We start from the raw sequence: 20,426 nt of genomic DNA on the forward strand, positions 1-20,426 counted from the left end.
TTCCAAACAAGTGGTTCTTCAGAGTTCAACCATGGGTTCGCAAATCCACATTTCTGTCGACCAAAAACATCAAATATGTGATAATAAGCATATTTCGTTCTAGGTGGAGCTTCACTGGATCTCAAAGCCTGTCCTGCTAAACCATGCAAGTGGATTTTGGATATGACATGGCTCAACCTTGTAGAGTTGTCGAAACTTCAACATTTCCACGATATCCTCAGACAGGTATAAACCAAAGAGTCATGTAGTTTGTACTCGGTGATTCGATCAACAGACTAGACTAAATTATTCAAGCTTACTTTCTCTACCTTTGTTAAAGTATGAATTTTGATGACATTTGATCCAGTGGACATTTTGACTTTTTTATCGCCTTTTTGTTTGCAGATACAAAACAATAAAAAACAGTGGTAACAGTGGTTCGATCAATAGACTCATTTTTTTATGTTTATATCCTCTACCTTTGTTCTAAATATTGCTATTGATGACAGTTGATCCAGTGGATATTTCGACTTTTTTATCGCCTTTTTGTTTGCAGATACAAAACAATGAAAAACAGTGGAAACAATGGTTTGATAAGGAGGCACCCGAAGATGCCACCATTCCTGATGGTTATGAAGTGTCACTTAAGATTTTCCATCGCTTGTTGCTTATCAGATGCTGGTGCCCAGACAGAACTATGGTGCAGGTAAAGACCCATTGAAAGACGCAAAAATTTGAGACCAAATGCGTGATACGTTTTATATCACATATCCCTCTTTTCCTCTAAACTGTTTATGTAAATACAAAATTTTTAGCCAAACGAACGAGTTCTGAAGTTTCTAAAGGCATAAATTCGAATAGTTCATCATTTTTTTATTTGTTTACAATAGCTTACTTTGATTAAGCTTTTAATATGGATAATATAATTCATTACAATCAAATAATGTGAAAGTAGAATTCATTACAATCAAATTATAATCCCGTAATCTAACTTTTCAAATTGTTTATTTAACCAACACTTCATAAAAATCTTTTTTTTTTCGCAGAGCCGCAAATACATTGTAGAGACATTAGGGCCAGAATTCGCGGAGGGTGTCATCTTGGATCTGGAGGGAATGTGGAGAGAGAGCAATCCCCGGACTCCTCTCATCTGCTTCCTCTCCATGGGATCTGATCCCACTATCCAGATTGAAGCGCTGGCAAAAAAGATGAAGGTGGACTGCAAGGATGTGAGCATGGGACAAGGACAAGAAGTCCACGCAAGGAGACTGATTCAACACTCAATGAACAACGTAAGAAACCTAAACTTTTGTACAGTACTACAGTACGAGTTTACCTACGCGTTTGCTCCGCGTCCGTTGACTGCCTTGTATGGTGCACATGTCAGCTTCGTTGTAGGGAATCGCCTGTTTGACTATTGATTGGTTAAAATAAACAGGCATACTTAACTGGGATCGGCATGTATGTTCATCTTATATTAAAACGGTACTAACTTAGGTTACGTTACTTAAGGATGTTGGACTTAAAGATGCAAAGTTTCGCTATACTGATTTTGTAGGATTTTCAGCAGACCCGTGTATTTATTTTAAAAATAACATTTTGGTTGGTCTTATAATTTATGTCTAATTAAGTATGTGTAAATTAACACTATATTATTGGTTACTTACATATTTAGGCAGTGTCTTCAACCTTTAGAAATAAGCAACTAAATGCGTTTCAACAAACTTGTTTTGGCATTTTCAGGGAGGATGGGCACTTCTTCAAAATTGCCATCTGGCACTCGACTTCCTGGATGAACTTTTGGTGACTGTGACAGAAACGGAGGAAGTACACTCCTCTTTCCGACTCTGGATCACCACAGAAGTTCATCCCAAGTTCCCGATCACTCTTCTCCAGTCTTCCATCAAGTTTACGAACGATCCTCCTCAGGGTCTTAAGGCGGGGTTGAAGAGATCCTACACCAGTAAGTGTTGTCATTTCTTGACATATGCTGCTTATTTGCGCAAATCCAGTTTCAAATAGCACTGTCCAACAGATCAAAAAGAGTAGAGAATGTGGGAAAAAGACATGTTCCTCAATGGGCGAATTTTTGATAAAACAAGCTTGATTTGGACCTGACTTAACATTCAGCCGCATTTTCACCAAATTTCGGACCTAATGTGGGCTTTGTTTCTGAAAAAAATATTGTTCAGTCGGATTTTGGGTTTGTACTGTTGGGTTCTGGCCCAAACTCTAGGCCCTGCTATAACTCAGGTTGATGTAATTTGACTTTAGACAAACTATGGGGCATGTGAAGCTGTCCTTCTGTCGTGGCCTCAAATCCCACCGAAGGCTAACTATTTTGTCCCATGACTTGCCGCATGTAGGGAATACTTTAGTGAACGACTTAATACGCTACAATGCATTTAATAGGCCTGGCGTACTTGATTTTAGAGGCACTTTATACATTACGAGTATAAAATTGGGTATTTATGAAGATACGCCATAGAACCCTAAAAAATCGAAATCACAACCTATTTGCATGTGCTTGCAGCCATTACTCAAGACCAGCTCGAGATTTCCAACATGCCTCAATGGCGCCCTCTACTGTACGGCGTTGCCTTCCTGCATACAACAGTGCAGGAAAGAAGAAAGTTCGGTCCAATAGGATGGAACATCCCGTACGAGTTCAATCAGGCCGATTTCATCGCAACTGTCCAGTTTGTTCAGAATCATTTGGATGATATGGACATCAAGAAAGGAGTGTCATGGAACACTGTGAGATACATGATCGGTAAGGTTACGAAGAAGTATCTGTTAAAAGTTGTTGACAACTAATTTGCATAAAAATTGTTGCTATTTGATTCGATTATATTATTAATTCTTAACCTTTTCTGTACTTGTTATTGGTACTTTTACACTTTTTCGTACAAAGTTATCGACAAAAAATCAATGAGACTTTTTTTCACATTTAGTGACATAGTAAGGAAAGAGTTATTCAAGAAAAATTTACTTTTTGCTTGGATATTTTTTCTGTTTTATTATTAACTAAAACGTTTCATATTAAATCACGTCGTATTTTATGAAGATCTGAACCAGCCTATTTTAACTTAAATCATGTAATATCTCATTGTGCCCTTTTCTTGGCCAGGCGAAATCCAATATGGCGGCCGAGTGACAGACGATTACGACAAACGGCTACTGAATACCTTTGCACGTGTTTGGTTCAGTGAGGCGATGTTTCAGTCTTCGTTCAAGTTCTACAAAGGCTACGTGATACCGCATTGCAAGACCATCGCACATTACCTGGAGCATATACAGGTTGGTTTTCAAATATTTATTGTGTTTCAAGGTTGAAATAAATCACATTCCTTCAATTTTTATGAAATATATAAACGTTTGCGATAGGCTACTTAGATGCAATTTGGCGTCAAGGTTTAAGTTAAAAAGCAAGCAAGGCTTTAATTAACTGAAACCATTTTACAATATATTGTCATCTTTCTAAAACGTTATGTTAATTACCCTACATTGGGAAATAGAACAGAAAACTGCACTGTGAGGGACCATTTCGTTTACATCTTGATTTGAGATTATGTTCTTTGGTGATTTGTGTTAAACTACATCATAAGACAAAGATTAGATACGACAAAAATGTCACCACATGAAAGATTTTAGGATTTTTTAGAAGTTTTGGTGGAGCATGGGCAAAACATTTGGGAAACACTAATTAATTGAGTTGTTGTTTGTCTTCAGGCGTTGCCAATTTCTGACACACCTGAAGTATTCGGCCTTCACCCAAACGCCGACATCACGTATCAAACCAACAGTGCGAAGCAGATATTGGACACTGTACTTAGCATTCAACCGAAGGACAGCAGCACTGGCACTGGAGAAACACGTGAAGATGTGGCTTACAAACTAGCTGATGATATGTTGGAGAAATTGCCTGCCAACTATATTCCATACGAGGTAAAAAAGGGTGTGTGCTGAAAAACAACGCAGATTTCTATCTTTTAGGGGCTTCTATAATTATACAGTAAACTTTTTATTCGGTATATTACAGTCAAACTTCAGTAGTTTTAGCAATAAAAGCTTTTGTGTAGTATAACCAATGAAAATGGGTATATTGCTGAAACTACCGAAGCTATGCAAGCGCTGAAAATCGTAAAAAAATTGTCGTTTTTGATGTTCCAAGATATATATTTTAGAAATTTAAGCAAAGCCAAATAAAAAATGACAGTCTGCATAGAGGGAATAAACTTACGTTCTGTTAAATATACTAATCTCAAGACATAAACCACGATAGGTGAAAGAACGTCTAAAAGCGATGGGAGCTCTCCAGCCAATGAACATTTTCCTTAGACAGGAGATCGACAGAATGCAAAGGGTAAAATATTTGTTACGTTCAATACTTCTTAAATATTGTTCCAAATTTGAGGATAAAAATGTCTATATCATGCTACGACAGGTCTATTTAAGGCGTTATACCGAATCAGTTCTAGAATATACGCCTTCCCAAATAGGTATGCTTGGTGACCGGCTGATTCGGTATAACGCCTTCAATAGACTTGGCGTACTATGACATTGTGGAGTATTATTTTTATAACAAGACCATTTTGCAAACGACCAGTTCTTTTCATACCATTTACCAACAAATTGCTTTGTTGAATGTTCCTGATCAAGGATGAGCTTAAATCTATGATACTTTTCCATCTCTTAGGTGATCAGCCTGGTACGCTCCACCTTACTGGATCTGAAACTGGCGATTGAGGGAACAATTATTATGAGTGAAAACCTTCGCGATGCACTGGATTGCACGTATGACGCAAGAATCCCTGCAAAATGGTTAAAAGTGAGTAAAATTAAAATCCAACTGTTTTGTTGCACTTTTAAAAAAAAGAAAGTCAAAAACACGTCATTAATAGACCAAATTGTTAAAATCAAGAATAACAAAAGCAGCAAATATTTCTCCTAAAGGCCTTTTTTAAGAAAAAATAGCCCTAAAATTGATTAAACATACTGAATGAAAGACATAACTGTATGCACACGTGTTTTAAATACTTTTTTAAGAAATTTTAGGATTTTTGTAAAATAAATGTGAAATATAAATGGAATTGAAATAAAGCCTCTAATAAAAGCAATACATTTAAAAAACGTTTTCGTAAAATTTATACAATGCAACATTTTCGAATGATTTTAGGTTTCATGGCCTTCAAGCACTCTTGGCTTTTGGTTTACCGAGCTGCTGGACCGTAACAACCAGTTTCACACCTGGTGTTTCGGTGGTCAGCCTAAGTCCTTCTGGATGACTGGGTTCTTCAACCCACAAGGATTCCTAACTGCAATGAAACAGGTGTGCTTTCTGATTCATTTTTGTATAATGGCTGTGCAGTTTGCAATACTTAATTGGTAACACAGTTTGTGAGTGTGGCCCTCTATTGTTTTTTATGGGTGTAAGTTCCAAATCCCACCACTTAATACAGTAGTGATATAGGGTTCCGTTGGGAGTGTTGCGTTACTATTTCAAAGTACAATTTACAAGTGTGTTTTTATGACCTTTTCAGAAAACGGGTACATATTGTTTTTGTACGTTTTCATTTTACATACGTTTAAGCTCATTTCTTGAGTTTTTTTAAAGTTTTTATTTGACGAACGCATAGTAATATCTTTTAACATTTACTGACCTGTAAGTCGGGCCGAGCTTTTCGGGTCGGGTTCGGGCTTAGGTTTAGTAGCCAGTAGCTGGACCTGACCTAATGTCAAACATGCAGACCAAAAACGCCTTGTTCAAGACCGATCGTCTATTGTGTTTATTGTCTTGGCCTTTTGCGGGGCTTTAATGCCTGTGAATCAAACTTTCGCGTCTATACGGGCTTCTCAAAAGCGATTCGGGTTCGGGTAGGTTTTGGGCTTGTACTTTCGGGTTTTGGCCGGGTTCGGGCTTCAATTTCACTCCTGTTTACAACTCTGATTTACTGTAACCTTTAAATGCATTATTAGGAAGTAACCAGATCACACAAGGGCTGGGCATTGGACAGTGTTGTCTTGCACAACGAAGTCACCAAGTTCATGTCCAGCGATGATGTCCAGTTTCCACCACAAGAGGGCGTGTATGTGTACGGATTATATTTGGAAGGGGCGGCTTGGGACAAGCGCGGTCACAAACTGATTGAATCCAAACCGAAAGTGCTATTCGAACTGATGCCAATTATTCACATTGATGCCGTACAGAAAGGTGAGTAAACGTTTTTGAGAGAATATTTTTATTTTTCGAAACAAGTAAAAACTGCGGGTTGATTTATCAGTTACATAGGCTGTGCGTGTTGTGCAAACTGAAAGAAATGTTAGGCGGTTATACAATATTCCTTGAAAGCAGTTTAAATTTTACAAATTTCGTCTAAATTTTACAAATTTTAAATGAAGTGGTATTAAGAGAGAAAAAATATTTACTTTGTGTTTGTATACATGTTAATTATTTTGACGTTTAGGCAACAACAAATCCAACATTTGTCGCCCTGAAATCAATTTCTGAAATTTAGGTTGCTTTTATTTTCATTTTTGGTCACATGTTTACCAAATTTATCGAACAGGTTTAAGTAATGCCAAGAGAAAATGTGCAAACATCTACCATTAACACTTTGGAAAAACACCTTGTTAAAATAGAAATGAACAATTAGGAAAACATAAGGTTTTTAAATAAACTGTTGCTGCAAAAAAAGTTTTTAGAAGACCCTTAAGTCATTGTGAATTAAACAACAACGGAACGAACTAAGAGGCTTTGTCATCTTGAAAAAATCGGAAAAACAGACAAAAAAATAACTTTTGGTTACAACTACATTGTTAAATTACCTTTCCGAAAAGACGTAATACTTTTTGATTCTGGCCACAGGAGGAAAACAGGACAACAGGAGTTACGGGTGTCCGATCTACAAAAAACCTTCACGAACTGATCGGAATTACATCGCTGAAGTTGATCTTAAAACTACTGTGAATCCAGACAACTGGGTACTTCGTGGTGTTGCCCTCCTATGTGACGTCAAATAGTCGTCATCATGACGTGTAATGTAAACTGTGACGTAGTAGTTTTAGTTTTTGTGGGAAAATGCGTGCTCGTAATATTCGTACTATGTAGTTTATTTTTAATCTAGATGCCAAAATTATGTTTTTTTAAAAAGTGATTTAGTTTATAAATGTTTTATATGCTTAGTATTAGAATTTATGATGTATTTTTCTACAACTGATGCTTTATATATCCGGATAATGTTTATAGTGAATATGTGACTATGTATGAATTTCATACTTAATTGTTTATTCCTAAATGTAATTGTTTTTATCATGTAAAACTTGTATTACGTCCATTCAAATGCAGTAGTCAACTTTAATAAACAAATTATATTTTCTCTTCGTTGTGGGTATACTGTTCGAAGACTAGACATAAAGAAACATCAAAGCAGTTGCTTTTTGGACCGCTTGTTTCTGTATTACAATACTTCTGGAATCTTTTCATATAAATTTATTTGTTAGATTGTTTAAAAACTAAAGAGCTCTTAGTCAAAAATTAGTTGTGACCCTAAAAAATTAAAAAGAAAAATATGGTATTCAAAACACAATGCAAAAAAAGAGAGCAAAATCTGCTTCTGTCTACGATGTTAACCCAGCACAAATTTAAGTAGCGTTGAAACTTTTCCAAAGACTTGGCCTAGCGACGCTTAAATTTGCCTTTGAAGCCATCCGTCCCGATTTTTTTAACTTTAACCAACTGACGCCTGTCATTGGATTTACGTCGCACATACAATAATATAACAGCTTTATTTCACAAGCATCTAGTAAACAGGGAACAAACCAAAGTCAACAAGTGAAAATATAAAGATTGTGTAAAAAGTTTGTGTTACATCAATGCTTTCTAAAGATAGAACCGTGAGAGGAAAATATACTTTCAAAGAAAAAACCAGCGTCTTAAAGCCACAGTAAACAACAAAATGTCTTCAAAAAAGGATAAGTTTCATTTTTTTGGAGACAAGTGTATGCTATTATAAGCGCTAACTAACTAGCAAGCTTAATGGTGTAGGAAGAGTGAATGTTTTAAAAACGTGCAGAAAACACAAAAAACGCTTTATTTTATTCAATCCAGGTCACAGTATATAATAATTGGGTTTAAAAATACACAAAACAAAACGTAATACTTTTTTTAAATAATTAAAACAAGCCACTGCTTTCCAAAAAAATCTAAAACAACGTTTTCTGACGCTACTGACCAAACGAAAATTTGTTTCAAAAATCTCACGTAAGTTACAAACTAAAAAGCTAGTTTTAATTCCTGCAGTAAAGTATGTTATTGACATTAATTTCAATTATTACATGTTGGCAAAAACTCAACACTTTTTTCTGAAAAAGCAATCGTTGAAAAAGTCACAGACGAATAAACTGTTACTGGACAGTGAAAAAATAAATAACTTAGTTGTGAGCAAAGGTTGGGAAATGTACATTAGGTCTGCACAGGATTAGAATACAAAGCGATTTACACAATACAAAGCATATCTAGATGTTTTAAAGCAAATAAATATTCCTTTTTCAAAAATCACCAAATCAAAATTATCCTTTTAAAACAAAAAGTTAATACCAAAAATATTTCACTGTGATTTACTGTCAAGTAGGGTAAAAATAATAAAACCATGTACTAACAAAAACACAAAACCTAACTTGCATGTTTTCCTAAAAAAAAGTATTCAACAGACATTAAAAAAACTGCCCAAACAATATTAACTGTCAAGTGCACGAAATCACGGTGACTTCTCCGAAACGATTCTCCCTTGGAACTTTTCTGCGCAATTGGTTGAGACAACTTTAGCTTTTGTAATATTTGTTGCAGAACTCTTCCAGTCTCCCGCAAGCCTCTTCGGTCTGGTCTTCAGGAATTGTAAGAACGACACGAAAGTAATTCGGATATTCGAAACACTATGGGGAAAAACAGATGTCAAGATATCAGTTTAGAAAAGCTGCATTCTGTTTCAACCTATAGGGTCTCGATTTAGAAACCTTGTGAGTTTGCAAATGCCAGTACCGTGGTTGTAACCGGAGTGTTGCGTAATGCAACATGGTGCCATTTGCGACCCATGGTGTTGAAATAACACAGACAATCAATCATTTCCGTCATGGCACAAATAACAGGCGAACGGCAGAAGGATGTGACATGGTTTGTTTCTTTTAACAACGCAAGCCTAAACGTTTCCTGTCCCATCCGAGCAAACCGAGCAATATCACATCCTTCTGCCGTTCGCCTGCTATTTGTGGCATGACGGAAATGATTGATTGTCTGTGTTATTTCAACACCATGGTTAGCAAATGGCACCATGTTGCATTACGCAACACGGAGGTTAGGCCAATATTTTACACATAGTTTACTTATGTGGAAAATGCAACTTAAGGGAAATTTAGCGTGCAAAAAGTGCAGTTAAACCATGTTGTTAAATTCATGTTATTGATAACATGTACTGTTTTAAGATTATTGAAAAAGGTTTCATGTCAAGAAAGTGAAGGCATCAGAATCTTAGTGGTAATTAGGTGGGGAATTCTCTAAAAGAGTTGGATATCCTTGCCCTAACTCAAATCAGGTTTTAAAACAAACACGTCAAAGGCTATATACTTGGACATCAAAAACACAAACTGGGCATGAGGTTTTTCTGGTGTTTCCATTTGTGAAAATTTCTAATTCACACGAAACACTCGTTGTTATTAAAAAATACACAGTTCACATCGGAAAAATGTTTGCTGAACACCAATAAGTGGCGCTTAGCGGTTTGACTATGTAGATTGGAACATTTATTGCTACATTGTGTGTACCTTAGCTGGAAGACAGAAGACACTTTGTTCGATGACGAGTCTCTCTGTAAATGCCACGTCATCTTTTAGGTCAGGAAATCGGTCCCGGTCAAAACCAACCTGCCAAAAAACGTAGGGTTTAATTTAATTGAAGCAACCAACAGTTTAAAACAGAAGTTAACTAAAGCCTACCGCGCATGTGTAAACCATAGATTAACCATGTGTTAATATTCCAATAACTATACATCAGCTAACATATTATAACATTTATTATGTTTGAATACGAGACAGCATCCGTAATCGTAATTCACATCAGTTAAATAATATTGGACAAAACGAACAACTCATTTTTTTTCTGTACCAGTTTACGTCAGTGGTGGTTAGCGTGCAGTCTGATATTAGATAAGAGAAGGATTCCATGAAAATCACAATCAGTGCTGCCAACATTAAAGGTACATTATTTATCGTATTCACTTCTTACCATCATATACATGGCCGCAGTTGGTTTGATAGGACTTAAACCGGGAATGGCTTTGATCCTTTCATACAGGCATTTGGCGTTGACTTCGATTTTAGCGACTGTGTTGTCGTGGAAAGATTGAGGGGTGCTTAGAATGGCTGGCAGTGCTGCCTGAACGAGAGTGCAAGGTCCAAGAACGCGCTGTGAAAGTTGTACCAGACCGGTTCGGATCTAAAAAAGTGAAAAAAATGTGAAAATGTTTTTTTTTTGTGGTAGAACAACGTTTCAAGGCTATTTTTGCTTCTTTTAGCATTTTTTTAGATTATTTGTCTGTTGCAACATTTTAGCAATTGTTAATTTTGATTTCAGCAACATTCCGCAGCGTATTTATACAGAAGCCATTTCGCAAATTAGGAAACGCTTACATAACGCGCTAACCAACAGACAGAAGACGTACACATACAACCACCCGTACAAATATAAAATTTTCATAAAAAGTTCATATAAACGACATACACACATCAATACTACTCACATCTTTGCCGAATATCTCATTCCGGTCATGAACCACAATCCAACCTAACCTCCAGCCTGGGGCAAGAAATCTGCAAAAACGGAGCGTTTTAGCTATTCGCTTCTAAAAACTATCCGACTGTTTGACCCAAACCCTAGAATGCCACTAAAAGGTACATTTTCAAGCTGATTTTTGGGTTAAAACTTACGTTTTGGCGATGCCTCCACATGAGAGAATGGGAACGGTAGTGGACTCTGACGCACAGGAAATAAACGTTTGGCCGCTGAATACCTGATAATACAAAGTGCATATTTTCCAAAAAATACAGTTGATATCAGTTTCATTTGCACAGAAAGAAGTGTAAAACTGCTGCTTACTATTTTAGAGTAAATTTCATCAGCGATAATTGGAACTTTGTTTCTTTCCGCAACTGCAAAACAAAAAATCAAATGTTTACACGTGACCCAAATGAAAACATCTTAAATGCCACAAATTTGCACGTAACGAGCATTGAATATTTCATAATCCAAAACCCAGTGTATAAAACCCTAGGCCAAACAAAATCAACCGTTGTACATATTTTTTTCACAGAATATATATTTCACTAAATGTTTTTGGCATCCTCAGTTCCAATGTTGTATTCGCTCACGTGATATATTCTGTGAAAATACTGTGTACAACGGTTGATTATGCTTGGCCTAGGGTTGTGTAACATGTGTTTTGGATTATATTGATGTAGAGAACAGTAATTAGTGATGGGACAGGTACCCGGTACTCGGTATCGATGGTATCGAACGATTTCAGTGGTATCGATACTCGTACTCGGTATCGAAATATTTTGTCTCAGTTTTCGATACCAACGTGCGAGTACCGAAGGCCGATTTACACCATAAGAATACGGGCAACTTTATGCCAGTATTTGCTTCGGACAACACAAAATCGGGAAAAAGTTCCGCCAGTTTACGTATATATTTTTTGCTATCACTTGGTGATTACATTTTTCGGCGTGAGTGTGTGTGTGCACGTCTGTACCCCGACCATGGTAGATAAATTAGCCAGTGATATACAACTAAGTACAAGACTACACTTAAGTACTCGGTAATCGTACTCGGTATCGAAGGTATATACATGTGGTACTCGTACTCGGTATCGGTACTCGCTTCAAAACCTGGTATCGTCCCATCACTAACAGTAATCACTGGAAAATTGCTACTGTAAGGTTGATTTCATTTCAAACCAGACTTTACTTTTGATTATTTTATTGAACGCAGGTCTACTTAAAATACTTCCTGATTTGGTACCTTGGACAGCAGTTTGTCAAACCCCGGAAAACAACGCGGTAATTTCATTTCGCAATATGTCGCACAAAATATATGCTGTGTTTGGTGAAACTTGATACCGTAGCCCATATTATATTCACTTATTGTTTGAAACCTGGTTTAAATTTTACAATACTTGGATAACAGGTGGTTTGACCTACGTCAGCACCAGATTGATTTCCAGGTACAGTATTACGATTGAAACACAAATATCTGGCTTTATAAAAAATTTTGTACAGATAACATGATAGTACCTTGTCTGCAAACACTAATAACGCTATTAGCTTAATTGTGTTATAACTGCTTAACAGTAATTGTCATCGAAATTCTTGTATAATTTTGAATGTGAAAATAGACTTAGTTCAATACGGATTTGTGGTTGCCCTTTGTCGGATATACATAAGTAGGTTTGCCATACCGTTCTTATTTCTAGGATCAGTCCCGGCTTTGATAGATTTTTGAGCATAAGAAATGTTCTTTCGTATTCGTTTGAACGAGGTTAAATACATTTTTTCTAACTCACCGTACATCAGAAAAGACTTGATCTCATTCCAAACACGTAGTAATACATTTAAAACAAAATTTCACACCAAACTAGCTAAGAGAGTTGATAAGCTAACTTTGCTCTGAACAGTAGGCACTTTTCTTGGTATATTATAAGCAAAGTGCATAAATCTAAATATTGTTACGAGAAAGTTTCCGAGAAAGATTTTACAAAGATTTGAATTTAAATTACGAGCTGTTTCCCATTATGCTTATTTATAGCCCATGAAGGATGGTAACCGTGTACATCGGTAAAATGTTAGGCATTAGATTGGGTTTACATATGACCGATCAGGGACAAGATAGAAATCTTACCACTTAAAATATCGCGGATGTGTTTTTTGCTGAAATTCGATCCACAGGGATTGGACGGATTGACGACAACAATCGCTTTTGTTTTTTCGTCAATCAAACTCTCCATGTGTTCGAGATCAGCTTCCCACTGCTGTGCTGGCTGCAAAACAATTCAAGAAACCGCTATTTACCGAAACAATAGCAAGAACTGTTTTCTATTTTAATGAATTGAAGGTTATATATATATATATCTACTGCCTTTAGTGGATGTCTAAATCATTTTTTCTTTTACTTCTAAATACTCTTAACCCGAAGGACTGTAAATGGAGTAATTTCTACCAAAGTATTCTTTTTTGGGGATCATAATTATAAGAATAACGCGATTAGCCGAAAAGGAAAAGCAGGCGATGTACCACAATTATTGTAGTCGAAATCACTTCTTGGGATATTTAACACAGAGCTTATAGCAGGAACTACTAGCCATTTGTTTGTCTACAATTGGTTTATACCAGGAGTCGCCAACCTTTACTACTCAAAGAGCCACTCGGACCAGTTTCACGTAGTAAAAAACAACACTGGGAGCCACAAAGTCGTTTTAAAATTAAAAATAAAATGCAAAACATTTTTAGTCTTATGAATTTCGACTTTTTGTTGTTAGCTAGTGTTTCATTGCATATTAGACACACTGGTATACTAGTCTCGTCAGCAGAGAAAACAACTTTACGTAGCGTTGCATATTCTGTTTTTGCAGATGTGTATTCCTTTGTTAACGCGTTTGTTACGTAACAATTAACAAACAGCTATTGTTACGCGCGCACACACACTGCAAACAAAAACAGTATTGTCTCATATTGCGTATTAACTTGCGCGCCGCCAGTTTGCCTCTTTCAGACTTCACGTTTGATGGTATAGAGATGATGTTGCAGGTAACTACAACAAGCGAGTACAGTCATGCTACTGCACTTCAATTTTCGTGTTCGACTTTTGTGTTCGGCCTAATCGTCACATAATTTTTATTCAAATGTACAACATTTGGTAAATTCAAAAACTGAGCCGCATCAGAGGGATCAAAGAGCCGCATGCGGCTCCGGAGCCGCGGGTTGGCGACCCCTGGTTTATACGATTGGATCGGGTGGTGTGTTTGAGATACTGCAGAAACTCAGAATTAAAAGCAATATTATTTAGCAACAAATCATATTGAAGGCGTTATACCGAATCACCTGGTCTCCCAAGCATTTCCATATGGCAGGGCACAGGCTAGAAAAATGAAGCCTGTGGTTGGATTCGAACCCACGAAAGGCTTCTTTCCGGGACTTGCGCTCTACCAACCGAGCTAATCCCAGTATGCATGTATTCATAAAACCAATATTGAGAACAACTAAATGTGGGGGTCAAAAGTTTGCTTTCTGGTAATTCAAGTGTCATGACGCCAATGACTGCCAACACCGTTCAAGTGTCACGAGGTTTTCTTGAAACAATTTGCATTTTAATATCATTGCGTTGATTTGCTGTGCACGAATCTCGCCCAAAATAGAATTCAAATAACAGATTTAGCTGCTCTTTCTTAACACGTAGAAATACATTTAGTATTCGTTTGCTATACGATTATTTTATTAAAAAAATACATTCGTTTACAAGATAAAAAAACCTAAGTTAAAGGAAATGCAATAGGAATGTAAGTATTTAAATGGGCACAACGCACAAGCATACATTCTAGGCACTGATCAACCATTCTTGATTGTTATCCCATCGAAATGTTAGTTAATGTGCTGTAATTAGCCTACTTTCAGTCGGCGATCAATTTAAATCATTGCCATTAAATACATTGAAAGATAAGCACTTTGAGGTATAGCCAAGCCTCCGGGCTTTCGTCTAACAAACCATGACTTTGTAATATCGTGTAATTTGAATTAAACCATGTAGCTAAAAGGCATGGAAGAAGCGCTTTGGGGCAAAATTGTGGAATAAACATTCACAATGCTTTCAAAGAATGAAACGCAACCTTCAGAAACGACCGGACTTCGAATTTACGATGTCAATGTCAAAAAGATGGATGTTAAACATATAGTTTCCATTAACGTTTGTACATAAGGCCCAAGTGCGAATTTTTAACAATGTGCAAGTGAGGCATCTAATTGCGAACTAGGGGCAATAGGCATACAAACTATTTTAAAACACTTACATATCACAAAGGGGAACCTTAAATAATAATTAGGTCAAAACTATCTAAGTCAGAGCTTTTTTAATTAGAAATATTTGGCATTTGGTCGGCATGTACATTTATTATTCGGTAGAGTAGAGGTCTTTTAAAAAATTGAAGCAAAACTTACAGGTGTGTGCTTATAAATAGGCCAGGAGATAACAAATGTCGTCTCTGGGTGGCATGGTTGGGCAATTGGACACCTTTTAAACGTAAAATACGCCAACGCAAAACGGTGCTGTGATTGGACGCCTATACGGGCGTGCCTAGGTCGATAACGAAGCCTGTAATGAAACAAAGTAACCGGAGGGTGTGTGCTATTTCAGCCAATCACCTTTCAGTCAGCTGATCGAACGACAAAGACTCAAACATACCAAGTAATAACCGCAAAGCCTTGTGTAAACCTATGTTCCAGTCTTTTGAACGGGAGGATAAAATTGATGGTTTGATATGGAAGAATTTCAATTCATATAATATTGATAATATTATCATTTTTGGCTGCACTCGGCTAATTTTGACACGAGGAATTACAACGAAGTACTTTTATCTGCAACCAATTTTACCTTAAATTCATCAGACAATAAATTTATACAAGAATACATGCAATGCAAAACGACTCATAACAATTGCTCGAAAATTTCAAACTATTCGTAATGAGCTAAAGTCAAAATCATGTAAGGAATACAAAAATACGGTTAGATCTTTGAACCAATAGGTAGGTACACAATTTTTGAATTAAAAACGAACACCTATAACTCACCAGACAGTCATAAAACTTGACGCCAATGCCTTGAGACAGAGAAATGGTTTTGTAAAGTGAAAAGCCAGGCCTGGGAACGATTATGTTATCTCCTGGACTTGCGAGGACAGTAATGGCCATCTGTATTGCATCAGAACAACCACAAGACAGATATACATCCTGGAACAAGAGATAAATGTTTGAATTGATCTTGTGCTGTTCTGGGAAAGGCAGTAATCGTTGCATAGGTTACGGTTAGGTAATGTACAGAAGATAAGTTATTTGGAAGAAAGGTCAGTAAACGCCCGATGACACTATATTAAACCACACACTGGGACCCTTTTTGTATGCACTATTTTTAGCGAGTAGATAAAGCTAGCGAATTCAACATGACATTTCATTATGTCGGTGACAAATATCAATGAGGTGACCTTTAGTCTATCATTACATGTGAAAGCATACAAGCAATAAAGTTGGATTTGTCGTTGCATCCAAAAAAAATTATGTTTTTGCTCACAAGAAACCCGCTAAAAGCGAATGCAAAAAAACGATTACTCAGAATTGCGGATACGTCGAATTACACTCAGCGGTCGAACAATTCGCAAGAACAAAAGGCCTCGAATGCACTAAGCGCATTGTAAACATTTCTTGTGATATTTTGCAACCAACGCGTTAAAGAATTTTTTTGAGTATGATTAAAGTGCTTGATTTGTTAAGTCATGGTCTAATACTGAGAATTGACAACGCAACTAGAGTCACTTGCGAATATTTCTGGCGCTTCTATTCAATATAAGTATGCTACACAACGAAGTAACTTGTGCTATCCAAAGGTATTGCCCTGCGGTCTCGTTGTGGTAATTGTATAAGCCCATGAGGCAAATTAGGAATAAATCTTGCACAATCCTGCTGTGTACCATTTTTAGCAGTTTTTAGGTAATTTCACCTTCATACGAACGATGCTGCGTCATAACTCCCATTATTATGCCACTTGGAAACGAATTTCCCGTAATTTACCGCTGGTTCTTGGTTCTCAAAAAAGGAGCTGACTCAAAAGTAACGCAGCACAAACTCTAGGCGTAAAATTTTCCGATTTAGGTAACTTACCCCTGCATTCACAGTAGCACTTTCTGAAGAAACGAACGAGGCCACAGCAGTCCTTGCACTCTCATGCCCAAAAGACGGTGAATAGCCGTTGTTAGTTCCCTTCGATACTGCATCGATGATGCCTTTAACCGCTTGCTCGGGTGGCTGAAAGTTTCCAAATACCGTGGGATCGCCTGTATTTAAAATGATGTTGAACATAAGGATAAGTTGATGCACAATTTATAGTATACAAAAGGCAAAGAAAATACAGCATTAAACTAGAAGGGTGGCTTAGCACATATTGCCATTGCACATACACTGTGACCTATTTCTTAACATATATTTACATCCGACACTTATTTTATATTGGGTCCCATATCATCCACCATCTTTTATAACCTTAGTTGTTTCTGCAAGCAGAAACTCATGGGTCCCCACACATGCAAAGTTGTAAATAATACATTTTAAGAGATAACAATGAGAAAGTTTGGCATTGTAACGTAAAACACAGTGATTGGCACTGTGCATAAATAAATATGCTATATGGAGTACAAACTATTTAAATTTATTCCATTCATACATTTATTAAGGTTTTTCTATTTTATGACTATTTGAGAAAAAAGTGTTAAATAGTGACAAAATAGGCCAAAACACAACAATCAGCTGCTATTAATGGTGAATTGCACTTGTCTGTAGGGGTCTAGTGGAGTAAATCATAGGTACTACAGATTTTAAAACAATAACCAACACCTACAAATTATACACTCTACTAACTGTCCAAGTTTAAATTAATTCATACACTGTTTAAAAAATGAAACCATTTTGGGGGGCTAGTGGGGTAAATGTTGGAGCGACAGGGTTAAACATAACAAACAACAACCACAAATAGCACACTCTATAAGCCAGTGGTTCTCAAAGTATGGGTCGCGACCCAAACATGGGTCGCGCAGGGGCAAAAAATGGGTCGCGCTGTGGTCATGCAATTATGCCCAAACGAACTATTACTGCATTAAGTAAACACAAACGAATTAACTTAATGTAGAAGTAAATTCACCACACACGACTTCGTTGTACCGTAAAATTAACCAATCATTACCACATAGGACAATAGCCTTCCAACTTTACTGTTACGCACAAGGCGATTGTAACGTCATAGCACCGGAAATAATAGGACAAGTTAATCATGCGAAACTGAACTTGGAGATATAACAGTAAGCGTTTAAGGATGAGTAAGTATTCGTACAAGGAAACATTTTTAGATTTGGGATTCACTTCTATCAATGATCATGGTGCTGCAAAGCCACAATGTGTGTTGTGTTATGCAGTGTTGGCGAACGAATCGACCTCGTTAAGCCTGCAACCATTTCGACATGGGCAGACTCCTATGCGGCGACGGTGTGGCCTCGAAATTGCGTCTCGTTAATACATTTTTTGTGTTTGAGGCTTGGGTCGTGAGATGTTCATAAAACTCCGATTTGGGTCGCAGTCAAAAAAGTTTAAGAACCACTGCTATAAGCTGTCCAAATTTCATCAAATTCGGACAATGTTTTAAAAATTTACCCTTTTTAGGGGGCTAGAGGAGTAAATATTGGGGTTACAGGGTTAATCACAACAATTGACACCTATTTCACTAAATTCCGACACCGTTTAAAAACTGACCCTTTTTAGGGGGTCAGTGGGGTAACTAATGGGGTTTAACACCCAAAAGTATAAAATATGAAACCACGATGACCCAATTAACAGTCATGTAAAATTTTATCCATATCCAACAATGTTTAAAATTCTGACCACTAGAGGTGTTATTAGCAACGTTCCTCAACGCTTCTGACGTCATAAGGCTGTTAATACCCCTCTGACTTGCATGTGTGAAAACGTCCGCTAAGTAATGCACAAACACAAGTACCATATGTACTGGTGCCTTTACTATACCATTACACCACACAAATCTTTCGTTTGTGGTGCATAGCAACACACAAAAACGTTTTACATTTTGGGTTCTAGCGGGGTAAATACTGGGGCTGTCAAGTCAAACGAAACAGAGGACACATCTGCATGACCATATCTACCATCTGTGAAAGTTTCATCCAAATCCATCAAAGATTTGATGCCAAAAGTGCATGGACAAACTTCGGCGGAAAAAAAAAAAAAAACTGAGTGAAATCAATATGCGTCCCCTTCAGGGAAGGGGACCCATAATAAAGTTACATGTAGTATATATATATATGCTTAAGCCGGTGGCTTCCAACAGGGTAGGAGTTCGTCAGCAATTTTTAAAACTTCAGGGAAAATTTGTACATGTAGCTTTTAGAGTTAAACAAACACTTTAGGCATATAGCTAGTGAAGTCAATAAAAGACCCACTTTTAATTAATCTTTGTACGTTATTTAGCGTCTACTTTGTAGTCCAGGGGGGTGGAATGAAAATGTTTTAAATTGTAAGGGGAGGAATTCGTCGAAAAAGTTTGAGATCCACTGGCTTAAGCAGTAACTCTTAACTGCGCTATAATAACCGCCTCCCACAGAAAAGCCAATTTAGTACATGAGTAAAAATCGTATATACTAAAGGCAATTTTGATTTTTTCCTAATGATAGGGGATTCCCCATAGCCTAAGACCCCCTTGTGCTAACAGAAGCACTAAGGTAAGACTATAATTCTCAACGAGTTAGAGTAAAAGTACACAACACAAACAGACATGTAAAATGTACTGACCTAGTGACAGAGCAATCATGTGTTTGTTCGGGTTTGGAGAAAGCTTCATTCCGTCGACGATGGCACGGATTGGATTAAACGTATTTCTGGCCGTTACTGAAGAACTAACTTTCCATTTCGTTCGACTACTCGTATCGTTTTTTCTGCAAAAGATCGACAAGTTTTTACTTTCTAAACAAACATTTCTAGAAATTATTGGATATCTTAAGCCTGGCATTTTTACTGGTCATTTTGATCAGTTATGATAGAAAAAAACTTTAGATGTCTTAAAGTACACATGTAAGTTGTACGTTTTTTGCCACGTTTGCATTAAGAGGTCTACCTTCCAGTTGTGTTTGAACAAGTCATGCACACATAGCAGCTTGCCCAAAGTATAATAGTAATGACATAATTTACTATTTTGCCTGTAATAAAAGTCATATAACCTTTTTTTGAGTTAAATTATCAAACTATAAACGGTTGAAGGCTTGTTTATTCGTCGTTGGGACGCGAATTTTCTAAATAGGTGTAAATTTGCGGGGAAAAAACTATTGGAAACTTAAACTGTAAACTTACTGTTTACTAGAAACAATTTGACTTACTGTTGATGAATACCGTTTCCATTCCTTTGAACTTGCTCCATTGCGAGTCAGTGAAACAGACGTTACAAATAGATAAACAATATAAATTTTCGCTGCTGTATATTACTACTAAATTCTATGACGCAAAAAGAGATGCGGTTGACTTGCATACAAGCATGTTGTGGCAAGAAACGGGGGATAATGAAAGAGACGATAAGAAAAAGGAAA

At 36.9% G+C, this 20,426-nt stretch overlaps 2 protein-coding genes across 2 annotated transcripts in view; one reads left to right on the plus strand and one right to left on the minus strand.

Annotated features, from left to right (window-relative positions):
- The window catches only part of LOC145232129 (dynein axonemal heavy chain 5-like), a 57,612-nt gene extending 50,254 nt beyond the window's left edge, over positions 1–7,358 (plus strand). The window contains exons 75-86 of the mRNA XM_080096640.1: positions 104–225; positions 536–685; positions 1,026–1,271; positions 1,723–1,942; positions 2,513–2,752; positions 3,110–3,279; positions 3,712–3,927; positions 4,265–4,345; positions 4,679–4,810; positions 5,159–5,311; positions 5,959–6,193; positions 6,848–7,358. Of these exons, the coding sequence (XP_079952766.1) occupies positions 104–225; positions 536–685; positions 1,026–1,271; positions 1,723–1,942; positions 2,513–2,752; positions 3,110–3,279; positions 3,712–3,927; positions 4,265–4,345; positions 4,679–4,810; positions 5,159–5,311; positions 5,959–6,193; positions 6,848–7,002 (2,120 nt within the window). The 3' untranslated portion in view covers positions 7,003–7,358. The remainder of the gene's footprint in view (positions 1–103; positions 226–535; positions 686–1,025; positions 1,272–1,722; positions 1,943–2,512; positions 2,753–3,109; positions 3,280–3,711; positions 3,928–4,264; positions 4,346–4,678; positions 4,811–5,158; positions 5,312–5,958; positions 6,194–6,847) is intronic.
- Positions 7,359–8,235: 877 nt separating this feature from the next.
- Positions 8,236–20,330, minus strand: LOC145233918 (tyrosine aminotransferase-like). The gene is made up of 11 exons (XM_080098687.1): positions 20,220–20,330; positions 19,639–19,781; positions 16,951–17,123; positions 15,868–16,026; positions 12,929–13,067; positions 11,129–11,181; positions 10,960–11,042; positions 10,773–10,842; positions 10,259–10,468; positions 9,799–9,897; positions 8,236–8,913 (listed from the first exon to the last, which is right to left on the minus strand). Exons 1-11 carry the CDS (start codon positions 20,258–20,260, stop codon positions 8,803–8,805), a joined length of 1,281 nt encoding a protein of 426 aa, XP_079954813.1. The 5' UTR covers positions 20,261–20,330; the 3' UTR covers positions 8,236–8,802.
- Positions 20,331–20,426: the final 96 nt, after the last annotated feature.

Source organism: Phallusia mammillata, chromosome 6 (genome assembly GCF_965637545.1).
Source record: "Phallusia mammillata chromosome 6, kaPhaMamm4.hap1.1, whole genome shotgun sequence".
In the NCBI taxonomy this organism is placed as follows: Eukaryota; Metazoa; Chordata; class Ascidiacea; order Phlebobranchia; family Ascidiidae; genus Phallusia; species Phallusia mammillata.